The following is a 22,297-nucleotide window of genomic DNA, read 5'->3' on the forward strand; positions in this document are numbered from 1 at the left end:
GGCGCCGCGCGTTCGGGAGTCGGGGGAAATCGCAGAAGCCGGCCAGGCCCGCCTCCTCTTCTGCAGAGTCTGGCGAGCCCTGGCGGGTTTAGTCCCCCCCGTTAGAACCGGTAAGTGGTTTCAAACAGCGCCCGAGAGGCTCGGGCTGTGCGCCTCCCGGGCGCTCGTTGGGAGCTGGCTTGTCTCCGGTCCCTGCAAATGCAAGTTCCCGAGCTCCTCTGTCTTCCCGCCCTTCCTCCTGCTTTCCCAGCGGGTTTGCCATCTTAACTTTTGGAGAGGAGTGTGTGGTTTCATTTTTGTTCGTTTGTTTGTTTGTTTGTTTTCACCTTTTTCCTCTGATCGCGCTCACCTAAAATAATCCTCAAAGGAAAAAAAAAAAAAAGTACAAAACACCCTTTGCTCTTGCTTTGTAAATTAACACAAGGTTGTTTGTTTACCGAGTCCCCCCAGGAGCCTTGACCAGGGAGGGGTGTTAATGATTGAACCATTGAGGGGCTGAAGTTTGGACTGTCTGTCCGAAGCTAGTGGAGTGGCTGGGGGAAGGCCTGGTCAGCAGCAGCAGCAAACCCCACCCGGAGCTGAGCTCCCTGAGGCTGCAGGGGAGGTATTCCGCCTTCTCACCTTCCCACGGAGAGCCTGGGGGTGGGGAAAGTGGAGGAGGGGTTAGAATTGTCCCTCAGTAATTCCTCCCCCCCCCTCTCCTGCCCCAAAGTGAGCTCCCAGGTCCTGGCCTGAGCCCACCCGCCAAGGTCACAGCCAGGAAGGGACTTATCCTTGTCCACTTATAACTTTTTAAAATTTCTTCTGGGTTAGGAATAAAAAATAATAGGCTTACATGAGTCATTCTTTTTTAAATTTTATTTGTATGTATTTGTATTGAAGGGAGGGAGAGATAAAAACATCAATGATGAGAGTAAATAATTGATTGGCTCCCTCCTGTAATCCCCTCCATGGGGATGAAGCAGTAAATTGGGCACATACCCTAACACCCTGTCCTATATCCTATATAATAAAAGCCTAATGTGCAAATTGATCTAAGGGCCAAAGTACTGGTTGCTATGATGCACACTGACCACCAGGGAGCAGACACTCAAAGCAGGGGCTGCCCTCTGGTGGTCAGTGGGCTCAGGGGAGTGCCCCTCAGCCAGCAGTAAGGAGCAAGGGGGTAAGGAAACAGGCAGTAAAGAGCGAGGTGGTCCAGGGCTGTGAGAGGGATGTCTGCTGCTTTAGGCCCAACCCTCCCTTGACACTCAACCCTGGGAGTTTCAGGCCTAAGCCGGTAGGCGGACATAACCTGAGGGGTCCCGGACTGTTAAGAGATTGCAGGCTGAACTGTGGGGCTGGGCCCACTCCCCAACTCCCCCCCTCCCCAGTTCACAAATCTCTTGCACTGGGTCTCTAGTTATATAATGATTATATTCCCAAGATTTTGTTTTGTTTTTTATTTCTTGCCTAAAATTTTTAATTAATATTACTTCTGTTTTTCTCTCATAATGTGCCTTTGCTCTGGCTTTGTAAATTGACCATGTTAAAATACCGTGTTTTTCGGACCATAAGTCGCTCCGGACCATAAGATGCACCAGTTTTTAGAGAAGGGAAATGAAGAAAAAAAGATTCTGAAACAAATAGTGTCCTAAAATATTTTATGTGCATTAAAACCCAACATCACAGTCATAAACACATGTAATCAACCCTGTAAAGTAAACAGCAGCATTTAGAACCATTTTAGAGCCGGGCAAGCACACAGAGACCACACAGAGCCGGGCAAGTAAAAAAACTATATTTGGACCATAAGACACAGGGACTTTTTCCCCCCACTTCTGGGGGGAAAAAAAGTGCGTCTTATGGTCCGAAAAATACGGTAGATTTCTAACATTTTCTCTGCCCCGTTACTTTTCATTTAAACCTAATGGATTCAAGTGTTGCATGGAGAAGATCACTGCCTCTGGAGTCTCCCAGTCCTATCAGTCCCCCAGCCCCCCAACCCCCAGGGCTGCCCTAGGCACAGGCAAGCATTGGATGGCAGCTACATGGCCACCCAGGGCCACCCAAGGCTCAGGTAACCAGGGCTGGCTGAGCTTGTGCTGCCAGCAGTGGCAGCAGCAGAATGTGATGTGGGTATCACCTTCACCTGATTGCCTGGGTCGCCTCCCACCCCTGAGGGCTCCTGGATTGTAAGAGGGGGCAGGCTGGGCAGAGGGACTTTGTAAATTGGAGGGAGCAGACACTCAAAGCAGGGGCTGCCCTCTGGTGCATGAATTTTCATGCACCGGGCCATATATATATATATATATATATATATTAACTTCAGAGAGATAGGAAGCAGAAGAGAGATTGAAAAATCAATTATGAGAGCGAATCATTGATTGGCTGCCTCCTGCACACTTACACTTAAGATTGAGCCTGCAACCTGGGCATGTGTCCTGACTGGGAATCAAACCATGACCTTCTGGTTCAAAGATTGTCATTCAACCACTAAACCACGTCGGTTGGGCCAAATTTCATATTTCTCTCATAGTCTGTCTCACTATCATCATAATACAGTACATTCCTAAGAAATTAAGGGTCCTCTCTGCAAACATTTTAAAAAGTGAGAGGAAAAGGATTGTATAGTAAGAAAATAAAAGCATCCAACAAAATTTAGGACATATTACTTGAGTTCTACCTTTATCTCTGTGTGTGCCTCTTGGAGTAGTTTCTCATCCATAATATGGATGGTGGTTTTATTTCCACCTTTTCATACAATTAAGTGCTGGTTTTAGTAACCATTGCTTCTCTTCCTATTGTAGAAATAATTATATCAATGGACACGAAAGATGTGCTTTTGAGAAGAAGAAAGGTATTGCGGGGGCTTAAGAATTATAACAATTTCTATTTGTGCCTTGTGTTATTGCATTCTTTTTATTATACCTTCTGACATAGCACTGTATTATGAAGTAGATCATCATCCTTTGGGTAGCTGAGGGTGTTCAAAGGCAAGGAGTACAGACTAGAGCCTGATCAATCATAGTGGCAAAAGCTCAGCGGGAAATAAGATGGCCAGAAGCAAAGTGGAAAACAGAACTGTCAAGGTCATGCCTGTCTCCTTACCGGCACCACAGGATAATGTGATAGTTTTGGACGAAGCAGGGTATCTTCTAAATCCAGTATTAAGGATGAGTCTCCTCCTTACTTTGTTCTTTTCTCCCAATTTAGAAAATGTCAAAATGTGGAGGGGAAAAATGTACGTGCTAGATATTTTTGACAGATTCTATTTCAGGGTAATTTTGCTTTTATTATTGCTACAGTTTTTTGAGGATAATAGTGATGTCTGTTGGTGAAAAGATAAATGCGAGTGCATGAAAGAAATGAATAGGTAGAAGTGAGTAGATACTGGAAGTGGAAAAAGCGCTACAAATCTTAGCCAGTGTGTGTGAACATGGGAGGGAGTGGGAGTGAGCAGGAATGGGGAGGGGCCAAGGCATTTTCTCTCAGTCCTTTGTTTTCTGAGTTTAGTACAGAGCCTCCCTAACGGTTGATGCTAAAAACAAACAAACAAAAAAACATGTTGCATGAATAATGACCAATATTTGGTATTAATGTTTAGCTTAAACCATTCTCTAGACTCTCTGAACTCTGGGGCTAAGGACTTGGTTTTACAACCAGAATCCATGTAAATATTATTATAGTAAATCAATGGTGATTATAGAATTAATAGAATCAAGAATGTTTTCATTAATAAGAAATTAGAAAGGAGGAAATAGATGGGAAAGGAATAATGGTGTCTTCTATACATAGGAGTAAACCTCCGCCAGATTCCGTACTTGGTGCTTGCCATGTCTCTAGCACAGTAAAAGTTTTCAGATTAAGAGGCTCAAAACACTTGGCTGCCCTGCCCAAGACTCCATGGCTAGTGGATGATAGAGCTGGGGTTCATGCTAAGAACTGTCAGATTTCAAAACCCACACTTTCCCTAACACCTTGCTGAAGGCAGAAAGGAAGAAAGAAAGTGGTATTCTTATTTTGAGAATGGTAAACTCTGATCTAGGCGATCTTTTTTTTCCTGTTTTGTTTTGTTTTTTTAATAATTATTTTTGTCTAAGAAATACTCAGCTTAAGTGAAGATGGAAATACAGTAGTGAGGCTGTGGAGTAAGTAGTCTATGCTCAGGTCTTCTCACCTTCAGGGACTGCTTAGCTACCCCACCAGGCTCTTAAATTTGTGCCTTTTGCCTGCTTCTGCCCCCTTTTATTTGAGGGTTGTCCTTCGGGATATATCATTGCTAAACAACCTTTCAGCAATGGAAGTGTTCCTTTCTTCTCTGTGCTGGGTACTATGTTAAATCATTTTAAATATAAAGGTTTTTCAATGATGCAACTTTTGACTAATTATACTTAGAGCTTTCCATTAAGAACACTAAAAGAATGTTGTTGTTGTTTTTAATTTAAATTCTTTACTGTTTAATGTATTACGTAAGTCTCCTCTTTTTTTCCCATTGACCTCTCCATTCCTGCCCTCCCTCCATACATGGGATGACATTTTGTAGTCAGCATGGACTCTGTTCTGAGTAGCCCTGTGTTGAACTTCCATTCAAGGAAAGTCTGAATTCTTTCATCTCAAGTTCTAGTTTCTGCAACTCTGTTTTAAAACTTTAAGTTTTCTTTTCATCTTAATGTTAGCAGGGGTAGGCCAGAAAGGTTAACTGTAAATTTCCCTTGTAATTTATAAAAGATGGCAGTGTTTTTAGTTTTTAATGTTTTTCCTCCTTTGTTAAATTGACTGAACTTCATAAAGCAAAGTGTTTTAGCATTCATAAATACCAAAAACGTAATGCTAAGAGCAGAAAGCAGGTTGCAGAATGAAGTACAGTGCAATCTAACCTAAACAAAGTTTGAAAACATGCAAAAACAATAGCATATATTGCTTGGCAATGCATTCGCAAGTAGTAATGAGATAACATCATGCCTGGGGAAGATGAGCACTGAGTTTGTGGTAATAGTTACCTCATTACCTTGTGGAAGGGTGGGACAGAAGTGGGTTTGGGGATGGGTACTGGAGGCTTCAGTGATATCTATAATGTTTTAGGTTTTTAAAATGTTAAGACTTGTTAAAGGTGGGTGGCAGGTGATTGTGCTTATTGTATCTTTTGTATTTCTTTATGTATTTGAAATAATAATCTAATAAGAGAAGATCTATCTAATATTAAAAAATTGCATGAACTTCTAAAATGCCCAAGATGTTGCAGCCCACGCTTACACACAAGGACGCTTATGATATTCATGATGATATACCTATCCAGATGTTTTTGTGTGCATGTTGATTCCCTTGTTGAAGGCATTGAATCTCTACAGGAAGTAACATTTTGCTTTGTAGCTGAGATTTGTGAGATGAAAGTTGTTTAAACATGAAATGAGATCAGTAGTAATCTTGTGATTTAAATTGTTATGAAAAATTGTTTGATCTAACCCCCGGGTGGTGGTGGGGGGACATAGTGATAGCTTAGATACAATAGAAAAATACATTAATATTTTTTTTTCTTAGTCTCTAGATCACCATGGCAACTGGACAGAAGTTGATGAGAGCTATTAGAGTTTTTGAATTTGGTGGACCAGACGTGCTGAAATTCCAGTCGGATATTGCAGTACCAATTCCAAAAGACCACCAGGTGGAAATAATAACTTTTAAAAAGTCAAAAATTACAGAGTATGAGTCTCTAGCACATTAAGTTAATATTCAAAAGAAGCAGACTCACAATGATTATGAAGACATTGAATTAGGACAAAGTTTACATTGTTTACATCTATGATCTCTGACAAAGATAATGTAATTCTGATAATTAGTGTAGCAGATATATGAAAAGGAATAACATCTTGTTATAAGTGTTTTTAGAGGATCACAATCATCTATGCAGTGCAATAGTTGGATTTTTCTGAATGGAGTCATAAGTAGTTTTAAATAGCTATTCTTTTACAAACTTTCCCAATTTTTATTTTGTGTACAATAGGAAACCCATTTTCTCCTGCATGTTTGCTTTTCACATATGCTTCAAGAGAATTTAAAAGTAGTGCTTAATCATTTCCAATAACTTTAACAATATACCTTTTTGATAAAGATTATGTATTTTTATTACTGTACCTTCCATGGTTCCTGAGTTTAATTTCCTTAGCAGGTCTTCTGAGAGTTTTTACAATTTGGCCAAAACCCATTTTTTATAGGTTTATCTCTTATCGCTCCTTTTCAATAGCTTGTGCTGTAACAACATCAAGCTTTACCCGGTTTCTCCCGTAGGCCTTTTCATTCCTTCTGTCTTTGCACATAATAGTCCTTTAACTTGAAATATCAGTTTTCTCCAAATCCCAGAGAATTTCTAGTGATTCTTTAATGCCTAGTGCAAGTACAACATCCTTTCAAATGCCTTCCCTTACTCTGACAGCAAAAGTAATTTTGTACTAGTTAAGATAAAGTAAGTTTCTATTGTATAATAGCAGTAAACTCAAAATCTCAATGAGTCAACAGTATAAAATTATTTATTATTCACTAAATTCCAGAATTCTAAAATATTGGTGAGTCACTCTCCTCCAACAGTGATTCAAGGACCCAGGCTTCCTCCATCATGTTCTTCTGCCACTTTCAGCACTTGTCTTCGGAGTCACATGAAAGGGCAGAAGCACATGGATTGTCTTTATGGGTCAGTGGAAGTGGCTCTCATCTCTTTGGTTCACATTCCCTTGGCTAGAACTCAGTCATGTGGCTACTCATCACTATAAATGAACCAGGAAACAATATTCTTCCTATGAACCCAGGAGGAGGAAATAGATTTGATGAGCACATAGATGTCTCTGCCACACATCCCTCAAATATTTCCATCACTATTTTCTCAGAATGTTTTTAATGTGTCTTAATAGAATTTTATTTAACATGGTCTTGCAAAGCTGGAATGTGAGCTCATGGAAGCCAAGGTTTTCCCCTCCGGTGTTATAGCTCCCATAATCATGACAGCCCTAGCATAGTGCCCAAACACTCTGTGTAAACAGTCTGTGTAAGCTACACTGTGTTCTAGTAAAAAGCCTGCTCATATTGGCCAGAGTCAGAGAGGCGGTCTATTAAAAAAAGAACTGGTGTTGCCTCAGAAGTGGGAGGTAGTCTTATACAGCGAATATAGGCCTAAACCTATGTTTTAACTGTAAAATTAGGGGGTCGTCTTATACGCCGGAAAATACGGTACATTGTCTTTGCAGGTTCTCATCAAAGTCCATGCATGTGGTGTCAACCCGGTGGACACATACATTCGCTCTGGTTCTTATAGTAGGAAACCACTCTTACCTTATACTCCTGGTTCAGATGTGTCTGGGGTCATAGAAGCTGTTGGAGAAAATGTATCTGCTTTCAAGGTATTACATTTTTTGTTATTTCCATTTTAATATTTTTCCTTAAAATATTTTAACATACTTTTTAAATGTGTCTGTATTTAAGTCTTTAAAAGGCCCCATTACACCATTTTTGCCACTTGGGGGACTCCTCTAGTAACAAAAGAAATTATCTTTTAGCCAGCAGCCCAGTTTATTTGTATTGTTGGGAATAAGTGCAAGGTCATTTCTATATCTTCACATCCCCACAGAAATAAACGGTGAAACTTTTAATTTAACAGGAATATGAAAGGGGGAAAATTATACTATTTCCTAACTCTTGATAATACACAAACCAACATATTTTAAATACTTTCTCTAAATGTAGCTTAATAAAGTAAAGAGACTGCTAATAATAAGTAAAAATGAAAAACTGCAAGGTCACTATACATTTTCTGAGCTCTGACTCAGAAAAAGGTGATGGAGTCAATGAAAATGTTATGATCAGGGCTTTGTTATTTATTTTCTAAAAGACTTTTAAAGCAGAGAGCACATATTCATGTTCTAGCATCTTTCCTCATAACTCTTTGACCTATCTAAAATTGGACTGAAAGAGAGAAGATTAACGTGGCCCCTGAACGGAAGGCAGGCAGATGCCTACAGCTTTCCACTCCTCAGCCCTGGCAATCTGGCTTCTGCCCCCATCGCTCCACTAAAACGATTCTTGCTCATGTCACTAATAGCATCTATATGGCTGGAGTTAATGGGCCCTTTTATGTCATTATCTCTCTTGACTTTTCTGTGACATTTGACACTCTCAGTCACTAACTGTTTCTTAAAAAAAAAACTTTTTCTACAGCTTCTATGACATCATCACTCCTGTTCTTCCCCCGCACTTCCTTTCGGAGCATCCTTTTTCAAGCTTCACTTTCTCTGGATGCTCCTCAAATCTTGGTTTGCCCAGTGCTCCCCTGTCCATACTTACACCTCCGCCGTTTGGGTTTTACACCTTCAAGATGATCTCATGTACACCCACATTTTCTATATCACATGGATATCTCTTGCTTGGAATTTTCTTTTTTAATATAAAATTTTTTTTAATTTTTAAAATATATTTTATTGATATTTTACAGAGAGGAAGAGAGAGGGATGGAGAGTTAGAAACATCGATGAGAGAGAATCATCGATCAGCTGCCTCTTGCACACCCCCTACTGGGGATGTGCCCACAACCAAGGTACATGCCCTTGACCAGAATCAAACCCAGGACCTTTCAGTCCGCAGGCCGAGGTGCTATCCACTGAGTCAAACCGGTTTCGGCATAATTTTTCTAAAATTTTTTATTGAGGCAGTCTTTTAAACTCAATCAAATACTAATCAAATAAAAGAACTATTTCCTATCCATAATAATAAAAGTGTATATGCTAATTAGGCTAGATGGCTGAACAGCTGAACAACCATCTGGACAACCTTCCAGATGACCTTCTGACAAAGCCAAGGTTGTGAGGGCCGAGCCCCTTGCACATTTCTTGCAATGGGCCTCTAGGTTTTACATAAAGAGGCATGTCCAATCTCTTAGGTAATGAACATTTTCCTAATATTTAGTCTCCTTTTTTAAAAAAAAAAATTATTTTGTATTAAACAAATGCTTTTCTTTTTCAATTACAGTTCACATTCAATATTTCATATTAAGTTAGGTTCAGCTATATAGCATAGTGGTTAGACATTATATAATTTTAAAAATGATGCCCCCATAGGGCTAGCTACTAAGCTCCGGACCAGTGGTGTCCAATGTGGTAGCCACATTTAAATGGCTATGGCTACTGAAAATTCAAATGTAACTTAAAATAAAATAATCCGTTCCTCAGTTACACTGGACCAGTGCGCTCTGAAAGCCTGTTCAGAGCGCACTGGTCCAGTGTGTCTGGCTTTCCTGTTGGGCATGTAGGGCACCACTTGGTCCTCCTCCAGAACTGCTTACTCCAGGTGTCTAAATCTGAGCTTGTCTTCTCACTTCATCTCTGCTCCTCTCTCTCGGATGACTGTCTTGGTGACTTCTCAGGTTTTAGGCTTATTGCCTCCTTTCCCTCACTCAGTGCTCCCTTATTAGAACTGTTTTCTCTCTCTTTCTGCTCTTCCTCTCTGTAGTTTAGTTTAGGTTGTCTTATGTAGGCACTTACCTGGATTTCGATAACAGACACATACCTTACCACTCTCCCTCCTTCCTCTTTGAATCTGTCCTTGCTCTGTAAGGGGTGTATTCTAAAATGTAATTCTGATTGTTTCACAATTAATTATTGTATTTGTTTAGTGTAGATTTTAGGGTATTGTTGAAACAGCTTAGGTTATTTTATGCTCTCTCTCCCACCTCTCTTTTCATTCAGATTATCTCCATTCCTTCTCTCCCTGAGTAAATAATTTTTTGTTGTTGTTGTTGTTGTTCTCCCCTACATAGCCCATGATCTTTCATCTCCGTGTCTTTATTCATATTGAATCTTCTGTTTGGCAGAACTAAACTGAAACTTATAAACATGGGTTCAAGGGATTTCACACTCCAGCTTTTATTTCGTTTTATCTAACTATTGCAGTCCATACGTTAGACTATTTGTTTATTAGGAATGAATACTGGCTTTATTTTTCCTGCCACTATTCCTTTACTTACTTTGTTTCCTTCACCCGTAATGACTCTTCCCAATACTAGTTTCAATTATTTTCCTTTCCTTCAAAAACTACCTCAAATATTAACTTCTTAATAAAGGTACTCTTGGTTCTCTCAACTTAGAAATAATTCCTTTCTTTTTCTTATATATGTCTTTGATGGCTCAGCATGTTTACCTTACTTTGTAATTATTTCCATGCTATTTATTTTTCTTTCTTCCTAGGGTGTAAGATGTTTGAGATTAAAGAGAGTGTCTTGCTGCTAAGATCTTTTGCAGAAATCAAAGTACTGCTTTCTATATAGTGGATTCTTAGTAAATGTTTGAATTTTGTTAAAATTAATGCAACATGTTTTTAAGCAATAAAAACAAGATTAATCTTAACCTAGTCATACTTGACCATTTACAGGCAACACTACTAAGCAGCAATACTTGTCTTTGACTCCTAGGTGCTTTTTGAATCTTTCTTGTTTATACCCCACTGCACATTGCTGTTCTCTTTTCAGACTTCTTAATTGGAGGGCAAATTTAAGTATGTTGAGAGTTACTGCTTTAAGGTTTTGCTTATTTCTTTTTTCAAGAAAGAGAAGTTAGGGCAGGTGTTTGTAGTGGCAGTCTCATTCCCTACGTGCAGGTCATACTGGACAGTCCTATGATGCTTATCTAGTGCCTTATCTCACCCTCCTTGGTGCATCTGCTCTTCAATAGTAAGGGCCACACGGACACTTACGGTATTTAGAGTTTGTTGTTTCTGGGCTGTGGCAAGTGAAGAAGCCTGTCCTGGCTCATCCTCTGTCAGGATCCAGGCATACTGGCCTGCTTTTGGTTGTAAGCATGACAAGTGGAGGAAATGCAGGGGTGAAGAAATCTATGGAAAGGATTTAGCACAGGTAGTTGGCGTGTGGAAGAAACCTTTATATTTGTTTCTTCTCCATAGTATTTTGGAGAAAATTGTTTTATTAACTGCCATTTACTACCTGTTTAGACTGAGCAAATTACTGAATTTTTTTTTCTTAATTTCCTTATCTACACAGTAGGATTAATCTAAAGTGGAAATAAAAAATATCCCATAAACTGTTGTGGGATCAAATCTGATAATATTTGATCAAATTTGATAATATTCATAAGACAATACAGTACCTAGCACAGTTCACTTTCAATAAAGGTTAATTGTCATTATTATCATTATGCTGTTCTGGAGGTTCACTTTCCTCTTTTTTTTTTCTCTCTCTCTTTCTCATAATTTTTTCTTCTCACTGATTCCCATTAATAAAATATTTTTAAATGTTCAGTATTTTAAAATGATTTTTATGAGACCCGATGTAGAAAACAATATATAGATACTTATTTCTTGTTATAAAGTTGCATTTAAAGGATTGTAGTTTGGGATATTCACTCCATAAGTTACATAAATATTTAATCCCTATGTTGTACAACTAATATTATATTTTATTACACTGTAATTAAAAAAAAGTTCGAAGGGATCATTAAAAAAGAGGCTGTACCCATTTCGATATCATTTTTAATCCATGATGCATGTATTAATTTATTGCTTCCCCAGAAAGGTGACAGAGTTTTCACCACCGGCACGATCTCGGGGGGCTATGCAGAGTTCGCTGTTGCGGCTGATGACACAGTTTACACACTGCCGGAGAAGCTGGACTTTAGACAAGGAGCTGCCCTCGGCGTCCCCTATTTCACTGCGTACCGAGCTCTGCTTCACAGGTACTAACACTGTCAACTATACAACCAACGACAATACAGCAACAACAAAGGAGGGCAGTATTAATTGCTTTTCTTCTTACCATCTGTGTACTATTTAGTTACCATTAAGCTTTTATGAAGTGGAAACTGCTAATTCAGGAGATTGCTACTAATTACTGGGGATAAGAAGAACAAACACTGTATTTGTGTTCAAGATGCTCACAGTCTAGTAAGGGAGGCAGACATAGAGAAATAACAGTTATATGCAATGTCAAAAGTACATGATGAAGATGTGCATAGGAATTTATGGGATCGCAAGGGATTGCCTATGGTGATGTCATAGGTCTTCCTGGCAAGGTATAAGGCGTGGTTTATTTTAAAGCCATGGTTCGAAAATCTGGTTATCCAACCATGAAAACTAATTGCTGCAGTTTAAAAGTACAGTATAGGGCAGTACCCTAGACACTGGTCAATTTCCATAGCTGAGACCTGAGAATCTATATTTTAATTAAATGCCCTGGGTATTTGAAGAAGATCAGAGGGAATTCGCATGGTGAAGGAACTGGGAAGGGAGAGGGCTTTCTAGACAATGGGATAGTTGGTGTGTGAGAAAACATGGTATTTAGGGAGAGCTATAGCAGTGTGGTTTTGTTGGATAGAGGATTTTAAGGTAAGACTGGGAAAGAATAAGTAATCTCTCAATAAATGTTAGCTGTCATCACCACATCTGTAGGTTTCAGATTGTAAAAGCTGGATTATAAAGCTCACATAATGTTTTGTAAAGGATTGAGGATTCATGAAACATATTATTTAGGAGAGTGATATTGTCATCTTCTTATATTATTGGTATCGCTTATCAGCGGTATGGAGAATGGATTTGACCATAGGAAAGGCGGAGATGGGAGGGTCTTCTAGGAATATCTTCCAGGCCAGCGCAAGGGTCATGGAAGAAGAGGTGAAGAGAAAAGGATAACTATTTATAGGTAAAATTGGGAATATTTGGTTGACTGCAGATGGAGAATGAGACAAAGAAAAAGCTTAAGAATACTTCTAACTTTCTAGCTTGAGTAATGTTTAACTGTGACAAAAAAAAAAAAAAAAAAAAAAAAAGAAAAGAAAAAGTTTCAAAGGGAAGCTGAGTTCAGTTTTGGTCCTGAAACTAAGACAGACATCCTAATGGAGAAGTTCAGCAGGCTGTTGGATGAAAGAGTCAGAAGCTTGAAGGCTGGAGGTATACATTTGGGGATATCAGCATGTGGGTGAGAGCTGACAAGATGAAAGTGATTGAAATTCCTCAGGGAGTGAGAACAGTGGAGTTAGAATGGAGCCTTAGTGAACATCAACATTTAAGGGTATTGTCAGAGGTAGGAGACAGAGTCCCAAGAGAACCAAAAGGAGTTATTCTTAGACAAAGCAAGCCCAGAAGCTATGGTGTCCATTAAACATTTGTTAAGTTCATGGGCTTTGAAAAAAGGAAGACCTGGGTTGGAGTCCTCTCTTTACCCGCTACTAGGGGTAGTAGTTGATTTTGCTTCCGAGGAGGGAAGCTAGCTGTCAAAAGCAGCAGTGAGATGTGTTTGGAAAATAGCAGTTGGCTTAGCAATTAAGAGTCACTGGTAACTTTAGTCAGATTCTTTTCAGTAGAGTTGTGAAACAGAAGCTGATTGTGTTGAGGAAGGAAGAGGAAATCTGTTCCTTGAATGGACACTATTTTTTTTTAAAGGGTGTGTATATATACTAGAATTCTGGTGCATGAAATTCTTGCACAAGAGGGGTGGTCCCTCAGCCTGGCCTGTGCGCTCTCACAGCCTGGGAGCCCTTGGGGGTTGTCTAACTGAAGGACATCCTTAGTTGCCACAGAGGTGGAAGAGACTCCCCGCAATGCCACTGCGCTCACCAGCCATGAGCCTGGCTTCTGGCTGAGAAGCTCTCCCGCTGTGGGAAAGCACAGACAACAAGGGGCCAGCTCCTGCATTGAGTGTCTGATCCCTGGTGGTCAGTGCACATCATAGCAACAGGTCATTCCACCATTTGGTCAATTTGCATATTAGACTTGTATTATATAGGATTTAAAAAGAAAGAGAGAGAGAGAGAGAGAATAAAGATTGGCTATCGTGGACCTGTTTTGGGGTGCTTCCTGTGGGAACCAGGGAGAAACTCCAGTTCCTCTAGCTTCAGCAGTTTCACTGGCATGCCTCCAAGGGCTGCAGCCTCTCAGAACAGGACCACAGGGTGCTCCAGCATCCAGCACGGGGCCTGGCACACAATAGACTCCCATAAATGCGTGTTGAATGAATAAATGAACTGAGGTTTTTCTCTTATCTGTGGCTCTGAAGAGTCATTGTCTGATCCTCTGGAGCCTGGAGAATATCTCACAATGAGTTTCTTCTTTGGGTAAGTGGTAGCTGGTCTGAGGGTAGGAGTTCCTTGAGAATAATTATATAATAAGTACCTGAGCTTAATTAGCTTTAAGGTGAGGTGATGAACCTGTGCTTTCTTTTGCAGTGCCCGTGCGAAAGCTGGAGAGAGTGTTCTGGTTCATGGGGCTAGTGGAGGAGTAAGTATTTTTTTTTAAGTTTATTTTTAAATGAGCTTTTGTTTGTGGGTTGTACACTTATGTTCATTTTAAAAGCCAAATTTATAAAAATAGTCAGGGGAGCTTTTTTTCCTTTATGTGGTAAAGCTTCTATAAGTTTTGTCTTCTGAAGGTGATTCCTTGTCATTAGTTTAGCATTTCTTGGTTATTAAATTCACCAGATTACCCCATCGAAACTATATCTATCATATTAGGTTTTTCACCTGTGTTGAGTGTGGACCAAGATAAACTGGCTTTGTTTTTGCCTTCAGGTGGCATATGTTGTAAGAATGCTTATGTAGAATTTTAAACAGTTCTTTAAAGTTTTACATATGTTGCCCCAGACAGCACGGAAAAGCCACACTAAATTCTTTGTCCTCTCTGTCTTCCTTCGGCTGCCTGCCTGCTGCGCTTTGATGACATTCACCACGCAAAGTATACAGCTGTGTCCTTAACACCGCAACCCCTGGCTTACAATGCTAGTGGCGGGTGGGGGAAGTGGGGACTCAGGATGTATGAAATAAGCTCTTTAGGGAAGTCACGGACGAAGGGCTGTCAGAAGCCTCTTCAAGAAACCTGCTGCCAATCTGTCTTTGAGGAGCTTAGAGGAAGAGTTAGAGCTCTGAGGTCGGAACTGAACAAGAAATCCATACGACCTCTATCTTGCGAGTAGAGGTTTAGAAATTTTGGAGACAGGATTTTGCAGTTTTAACAGAAAGGGGCTAGGACGAGAAGGCTCACCTTGGAAAACTGGTTAACCCTTTCAGAGCACTAGGTATTCTGGACAAGAGGTTAGAAGTAGTAACCTATTAAACGGTACATTGTCTCCAGAATAATGAGTGGGATCCTGAAAATGTGAATTTACCTTTGAAGGGGCCAGGTAATGCAGATAATTCAGCCCATTGTGTCTCTGTTACTTTAGATAGATGAATTGCAAGGTTTCCCACCCAGCATCCTGTGTACCTCAAATAGATCAATTCTGAAGGATTTCACAGATCAGACTGTTTGCTAAAAAGCACCAAGATTCTCCTTATGGTGCTTGAGAAAACATGACAAATATATCTTGTCAAGAACTCTCATTGTTTAGTTTCACTGAAGAGGCTATTTTTGGGTTAAATTAAATTTAACCCTAAATAATGAAAGGCTCTGTGAAACATACATTTATTTAAATCACTTTAGCTTTCAGAGAGCGCACCTTGTGCTCTGGAGAGAAGGGAGAAATTTTAATAGGGGAGAGAAAATCTCTTTTATTCCCTTTACCCTCTTGTAAAAAGCCCAGTCGCTTCACCATGATTTTTTTTTAAAGGCAAAATCCATGCTGTTCTCTGTGCTGGCTGAGTTTGTTCATCCTTCGCTGGCAGGGATAGGCCAGCGACCTGGTGTGTGAAGCGCTTTTGATCCCCCTGCTCCGTTAGAAGGAAGCAGCACAGGGCTTTTCTTGCTTCTGTTTGTACTTTCTGTCCTCGTTTAATTCAAATTCCTTTGGGATTATGTTGTGTATTTAAGCTGATGTGGAGCTTATGAGTCTAGCTATTATCCAGATATTTTGGTGGGGTGTGCCCTATTATAATGTCAGCAGAGTAAATAGAAGAAAAGTGTAGGTACATAATGCTGTATAACCTCCTGGGGGAATATGGCTAGTATAATTGTTGACAAGAATAGAATAAACAAATAGCAGTTGAGTGCCCCTTTAAAGTAGTTAGAGGCTAAGGAGAAACAGTTACATTAGCTCTGTTTTTATTTAAAGGCTGTTTTTAATTTTCAGTTAAAAACTTAAATAGTGAAAATTGATCATGCTAATAATCCCATAGTTTACTTCATGGAATTGAACGTCTGTCTCAGACAGTGAGTTCCATATGTTTGTTTTGGTTAAATCAAATTCCTGTTGAAACCCAGCTGAGTTCAGGCTTATCGTGCCTGTATGCCTTATAGGTCTACCTCAGGCCTGCGAGCTTGTGATGCTGTGACAGGTTTTATTAAGTTCCATTATCATTTCACTTGTTTTCTACCCTGCCCAATCCATAATGATTTTGCCTTCCTCTAAGCCAGTTGTTATCAATAAAGGGTGATGTTGCATCATCCCGCCCCTCATTCAGGGACATTTGGCAGTGTCTGGGGACATTTTTGGTTGTTGTATCTGGGTAGAGGGTTCTGGCATCTGGTTGGTAGCAGACAGAAATTATGCTAAACATCCTTCAATTCACAGGATAGCCCCACCGGGAAGAATTTTCTGGCCTAAAATGTCAATAATGTTAAGTTTGAGAAATGCTGCTGTAAATGTTTGTGACACTCATCTGTACCATTTATTTAGCATATAATCAAACATATATGGCCTAGTATTGTAATTTGAATAATTGCTGATGTCTATATATGTTTATTTCTTCTTTATCTTAAGCACATTTTTTTTTTTTTTTTTTGGCGACCTAATGATTTCATCCAATCCTATGGCTTTAAATACCATTTGTAAACTGATAAATCTCAGGTTTATTATTTCCAGCTCAAAACTCTTTCCAGTCCATACCCATATTGAGCTGATTACTGAATGTCACCAGTTAGGTGAGCAATATACAACTCAGCATGTTCAAAGTGAATTATTGACGCTTTCACAAACTTGATCCTCTCTAATCTTCCTTATCCCATTAATCTACCCAGTTAATCTGGCCAAATACCTAGGAAACATCCTTGATTTTTCTCCTTCCTCCCATCCCAAAATCTATGAGGAAGGCCCTTGTGCTACCTTTAAATTGTCTCTGAACTTGTTATTCTTTCCAGTGTGGCCACATTAGTGCAAGCTAGCTTCACCTCTTAATCTTGACCACTATATCAGCTGCTAACTGGTCTTCCTACTCTTGTTTCCCGGAAGCCTTCTTTTTTCTTTTTATATAATTTGAGTGATTTTTTAAAAATAAATCTTTATTGTTCAGATAATTACAGTTGTTTTTCCTTCCCCACCCATAGCTCCCCTCCACCTGGTCCCCACTTCACTCTCTGCTCTTAGCTCTCCCCCCTCTCCGCTGTCCTCATCCATAGGTATATGACTTTTGTCCAATCTCTTTCCATACCCCCCACACAGACACCCCTTTCCCCCTGAGAATTATCAATCCCCTCCCATTCTATTTTAAGGCCTAAATCTGATCACACCCGATTTAAGCTCTCTGGTAGTTCTGCATAGTTCTTTAATATAATCCCAGCCTCTACCCCCAGGGCCCTGTGTGCCTGGCCTCTCTGTGCCCCTTTGGCCTCTTTCACTATCTCCCATTTGCTCCTCAGGCCACATTGTCCCTCTTTCTTTTGAGACCCCCACACTTCACCGAGTTAGCCGTGACCATTCTGCCTGTAGCATTCTCCATGTGGCTTCCCCGATCTTCAGCTTGGCTTGTCTCTCACTTCATTCAGGTGTCATCTCTTCACAGCACTTTTTCCTAATGACTGAACTGCCTCCTTTTCCTATCTCTTTCTAATCCAGTAGGCTATTTTATTTTTTTCATACTTTCTATTTTCTGAATTTATGTTGTTCATGTAGCATGTTTTTATGTGTTTATCATCTTCCCCCTTCTTTAGAATGTTAGTTTCTTGGGTCAAGTGCCATGCCAAGCACATAGAAGACATTCAATAAGAGTTTATCATATAGATGAGTAAATTAATTTGACCATGTATCTGTCTCTTCCACTTAAATGGTACAGCCTTTACATTTATTATAGAGTATTTTTATATGTGTAATTAAAGTATGAAGTTTGTGAACATATTTTGATTATCTCTAAACCCTGTACCTTTGCACAAAACTAAGTAAACATTTTAATGCATTGGTTAAAAACTCAAGCTTTGCAGTCTGATTTGGTCCAGCTCTTGTTTCTATCCCTGTGACCTGGGCAAGTTACTTACATCTTATAATTTTAGTTTTCTTATCTGTAGACTGGGGATAATAATCAGTCTGTATGATGGGCTTCTTGTGAGGATGAAAGCAAAATGATACACATATATTTAGTGTGGAACCTGGCATATTATAAATGCTCAATAAAAGTTACCTATTGTTCTTATTTCTTCATTTATATTTGAACTTTTTAAATAATAGAATAGGACTTAGAAAAACCTTACCTTCATTATCGATACTTAACAAATGTTTGCAAGGATGCAAAGAATCTAAAAATACTGGGTTAAGAGTATAAACTGATGGTAGCCATATGGGAGGGATTTAGGAGGCTGGATGAAAAAGCTAAAGGGATTAAGAAGTACAAATTGGTATTTACAAAATAGTCTTGAGGATGAAAAGTATAGTATAGGGAATACAATCAATAATACAGTATTTGTAATAACTATGTATAGTGCCAGGTGCATATTGGACTTATTGGGGGATCACTACATAAATTGTCATATATCTCACCACTAGGCTATACACCTGAAACCAATATAAAATAATATTGAATGTGAGCTGTAATTGACAAATAAAAAATGTGCACCCTCCCTCTAAAAAGAATAAATAAAACCACTGTGTTGTATTTCGTTTTTCAGGTAGGACTAGCAGCATGCCAAATTGCTCGAGCTTATGGCTTAAAGGTTTTGGGCACAGCTGGTACTGAGGAAGGAAAAAACATCGTTTTGCGAAATGGAGCCCATGAAGTGTTTAATCACAGAGAGGTTAATTATATTGATAAAATTAAGGTAAAATTGTTCTAGAGTTTTATAAAAGTAAAATTTTGTTTTTTGGGAGACTTATACATTTTTATAAGTTATTTTTAACTATCTCTTAAAGTTTTTTACCTCTTTTTTTAAATGCCTGTTTTTGTTTTCCCCCCTCTGTATGTTTTAATGTTTTAATTTATTATAAAAAGCAGAGATGTCCAGTTTTTAAACTTTCTCTTATTTCTGTCTTATGTTTGCCAAATAAAATTTAGCCTCTCAAGTCTTCCACCTATCAGAGTTTAATGCCAGTCACAGTTTAAGTAAATACACAGTTCTATATTTGCACCTGTGAGGTTTTATTAATATAATTTCTATTGGTATAAATTTTTCATGGAAGGTGAAGTATCCTAAGATTACAAACTTGATCTCTCTGGCCTAGGAAAGAACATTTATTTGTTAACTGGATGCTTTGGGCTCCAAAATTTGGAGGACTAATCACTGCTTCCTCCAAAGCAGTGAGGTAGCATTTAATGAGTTCTTGCATATGTTCCTTTGCTACAATAGAATTCAAGCAGATTCTGAAGTTCTCCATTTGTGCTCTAGTAGCAGTTTACCAAACACTGATTACTTTGCTAACCCTCAAATTACTTGCTCATATTGAGAAAGAATTAGAGTTTTCTAGGTGCTGATTACTTGTAAACTAGGCCATTACAAACTAAGGAAATGATGAGTGAGAGTTTATTACCATTAAATTAACTTACCACAAAAATGAGTAAAGGCACTCCTTTGTTATATGTCTAGGAAACCTACAATTAATGAAATATTTACTCCTGGAATCAATTTCCAAGAGTGTTTACAAAGTTGAAAAACAGCCATTTATTTTAAGAAGATATTTTGTTTTGCAGTAATCTAGTTTTAGGACCATGAGGTCTTGTAGCTTATATCGTTTAAAACACATTTTTGCAATGCATGGGAGAATTATAACTTTTATAGATTTTTTTTACTTGCTTTCTTAACTTATTTTGCATTCTTTTATATAGAAATCTGTTGGCGAAAAAGGAATTAATATTATTCTTGAAATGTTAGCTAACGTAAATCTTAGTAATGATTTGAATCTTCTTTCATATGGAGGACGAGTAATAGTAAGTATTTCTCTTTTTTTAACCACTTTGAAGTTTTGTCATAATTTAACAATATCCTATATAATAAAAGGCTAATATGAAAATTGTCCCTTTGGGAGTTTGACGGGGAGTTTGACCAGGGGTCGGGGCTAGCTGGCCAAATTCCTGTTGCCCCTCCTTTTTCTAGCTGGACCCTACCTGTACACAAATTTGTGCACCGGGCCTCTAGTTTTGCAATTATCTTTAACTGTAAGTATGTTGTTCTTCATAATAGATTGTTGGCAGCAGAGGTCCTATCGAAATAAACCCCCGGGACACCATGGCAAAGGAATCTAGTATAATTGGAGTTGCTATGTATTCATCAACCCAGGTAGGAAAAGAAGTCATTTTGATTTTGGTAACTTAAACACTGGTCAGTTTGCCTAGTCAGGCAGGCTGAAAGTTTAAGTAGATGTTAAATTTAATTTTTTTTTTTAACATATGTGTGCATTAAGGCTTAGTCATCAGTAGATAACTAGGTTGGCAATATCATTTTTTTCCAAGTCAGGACACTTTTGCGGAGAAAGAAGATACTATTCGTAATCACTTCAGAACTGTATTTTGTAATATGATATTGACTCAAACAAATTGGACTTATAGCTACCCTATTATAAGGCTCTTTTTCTGTAATTCTGGATAAGTTGACAAAAGCCACACATTTGTAAGAAACTCTCAATGCTTTTTTAGATTCTGAAAATATTTAACGCTTTTGAAAATCAATTCATATGTTATTCTACCAAAAAAACAAAAACAAAAAACCTTTTCTTTCACTTTAGGAAGAATTTCGGCAATTTGCAGCAGCTCTTCAAGCTGGAATGGAAGTTGGTTGGTTGAAACCTGTAATAGGTTCTCAGTATCCATTGGAGAAGGCGGTCCAGGCTCATGAAAACATCATCCATAGCAGTGGGGCTACTGGAAAAATGATTCTTGTCATGTAATAATTAATTCCCTCATGTATTTCCTATGTAATTAGAGGTCTCTTATCCCAGTTTTACTTACACTATTGCTGCTTTAATTGGCATTCATTTAATTCATTGAATTTCTTATATTCAAAAGGTTTGTCCTTAGATATACTGGGCACTGGAGCACAGTATATGTTATAGCTGACAATATTCTTTATGCTGTAATCAAGCAATCATAGTAGGAAGTAGAATGTTGTGGTCATTGACATTGGGGTGCGTTATAGATATTCCTGTTACCTTATCATTAATTTCATATTTTTTATTAAAACATGCTAATTGGAAATAAGACTGCTTGATTTCCAAGCCTACTTCTTCTTAGGATGTTTCTTTCATCTCTGATTAGCCCAGAACTGTATTGAATGCTGCAGATTTTGGGGACTAAACAAGACCCCTTGTCCAAGCTAATTTTATCTGGAAGGGACAGATAAACAATATTTATTAATTTTCCAATATTTATCAAAATACTAGAACATCTACTATGTTATGATTGATTACCGGTACTCTGTACATTCTGGGACAGTAGCCTTTTTTTGGTGTAATATGATCCTAGGTGCATAGTCTCCAGATAGATATTTCTTGGCTGACTTGTTTTCAAATTAAATTTAGAATTATCTGTTTGTGTGACAGGGGTCATATATATTTTTTAAATAAATAAACAAATTTGACATATTAAGAATGATCTGCTTTTGTTTTCATAACATGGTAACCTGCATTGATTCTGTGGGAAATTAAAAACTGTGCTTATTTAGTTTGTGTATTTTACTTGCCTTACTTCATTTTTACATAGCTTCTAATGGTCCCACTCTAACAGAGTTCTGTGCTGGAAGTCTTTATCTAAACTAAAGAAGTGATTGCTTAGAAATCTTGCCATCAACATTATGTCCAAGGAAATGAATGAGGTTTGGTTGTTAATTCTGTCTTGGTTTTTCTTCCTGTGAACACAACCTCTTATCTGTTGTAGCATTATGTGGTTGGTCCTCTTGACCTGATTTGTTCTGTTGAATGACAGTCATGTTCCTAGTATGAACATGGAATTCTGCTTTAATAGTGAACAGAAAGCCCTGCTAATTTCTGTAATTGAGGGCTGTCATTGGCTTCTGGCTGTATGTGCCATGGCTGAAGTGTTTTGCTATTAGCATTTTTCAAGTTCATTCACTATTTCTTTTATAAATTAGTGCCTTATGAAATAATATGTTTAAAAAAGTGTTAAAAAACCAATGTTGCCCTGGCAGTGTGGCTCAGTTGATTGGAGCATTTTTCCATACACCAAAATGTTTCAGGTTTGATTCCTAGTCA

General features: G+C 38.6%; 1 protein-coding gene across 4 annotated transcripts; it reads left to right on the forward strand.

Annotated features, from left to right (window-relative positions):
• The first annotated feature begins 5 nt into the window (after positions 1–5).
• On the forward strand, positions 6–21,674 carry CRYZ (crystallin zeta). 4 transcript variants are annotated; one of them, XM_036445624.2, is made up of 9 exons: positions 6–110; positions 5,521–5,644; positions 7,218–7,370; positions 11,542–11,705; positions 14,190–14,241; positions 18,769–18,918; positions 19,920–20,021; positions 20,275–20,370; positions 20,816–21,674. In XM_036445624.2, the coding sequence occupies exons 2-9, from the start codon at positions 5,534–5,536 to the stop codon at positions 20,975–20,977; spliced, it is 990 nt and encodes a 329-aa protein (XP_036301517.1). In that variant the 5' UTR covers positions 6–110; positions 5,521–5,533; the 3' UTR covers positions 20,978–21,674. The 4 variants fall into 4 exon arrangements, with proteins under 4 accessions (XP_036301517.1, XP_045440419.1, XP_045440418.1 ...); XM_045584463.1 differs by lacking the exon at positions 20,816–21,674 and adding an exon at positions 20,544–20,776; XM_045584462.1 differs by lacking the exon at positions 6–110 and adding an exon at positions 235–253.
• The last annotated feature ends 623 nt before the right edge of the window (positions 21,675–22,297 follow it).

The sequence above is a fragment of the Pipistrellus kuhlii genome, unplaced genomic scaffold (assembly GCF_014108245.1).
Source record: "Pipistrellus kuhlii isolate mPipKuh1 unplaced genomic scaffold, mPipKuh1.p scaffold_m20_p_2, whole genome shotgun sequence".
Classification (NCBI taxonomy): Eukaryota; Metazoa; Chordata; class Mammalia; order Chiroptera; family Vespertilionidae; genus Pipistrellus; species Pipistrellus kuhlii.

Bases quoted from the DNA above. Each gene is read 5' to 3' on its own strand.
- CRYZ (XM_036445624.2), top strand. From the start codon at position 5,534: ATGGCAACTGGACAGAAGTTGATGAGAGCTATTAGAGTTTTTGAATTT. The intron at 7,371-11,541 runs GTATTACATTTT...TTGCTTCCCCAG, and splicing joins AAAATGTATCTGCTTTCAAG to AAAGGTGACAGAGTTTTCAC. The intron at 11,706-14,189 runs GTACTAACACTG...TTTCTTTTGCAG, and splicing joins TACCGAGCTCTGCTTCACAG to TGCCCGTGCGAAAGCTGGAG.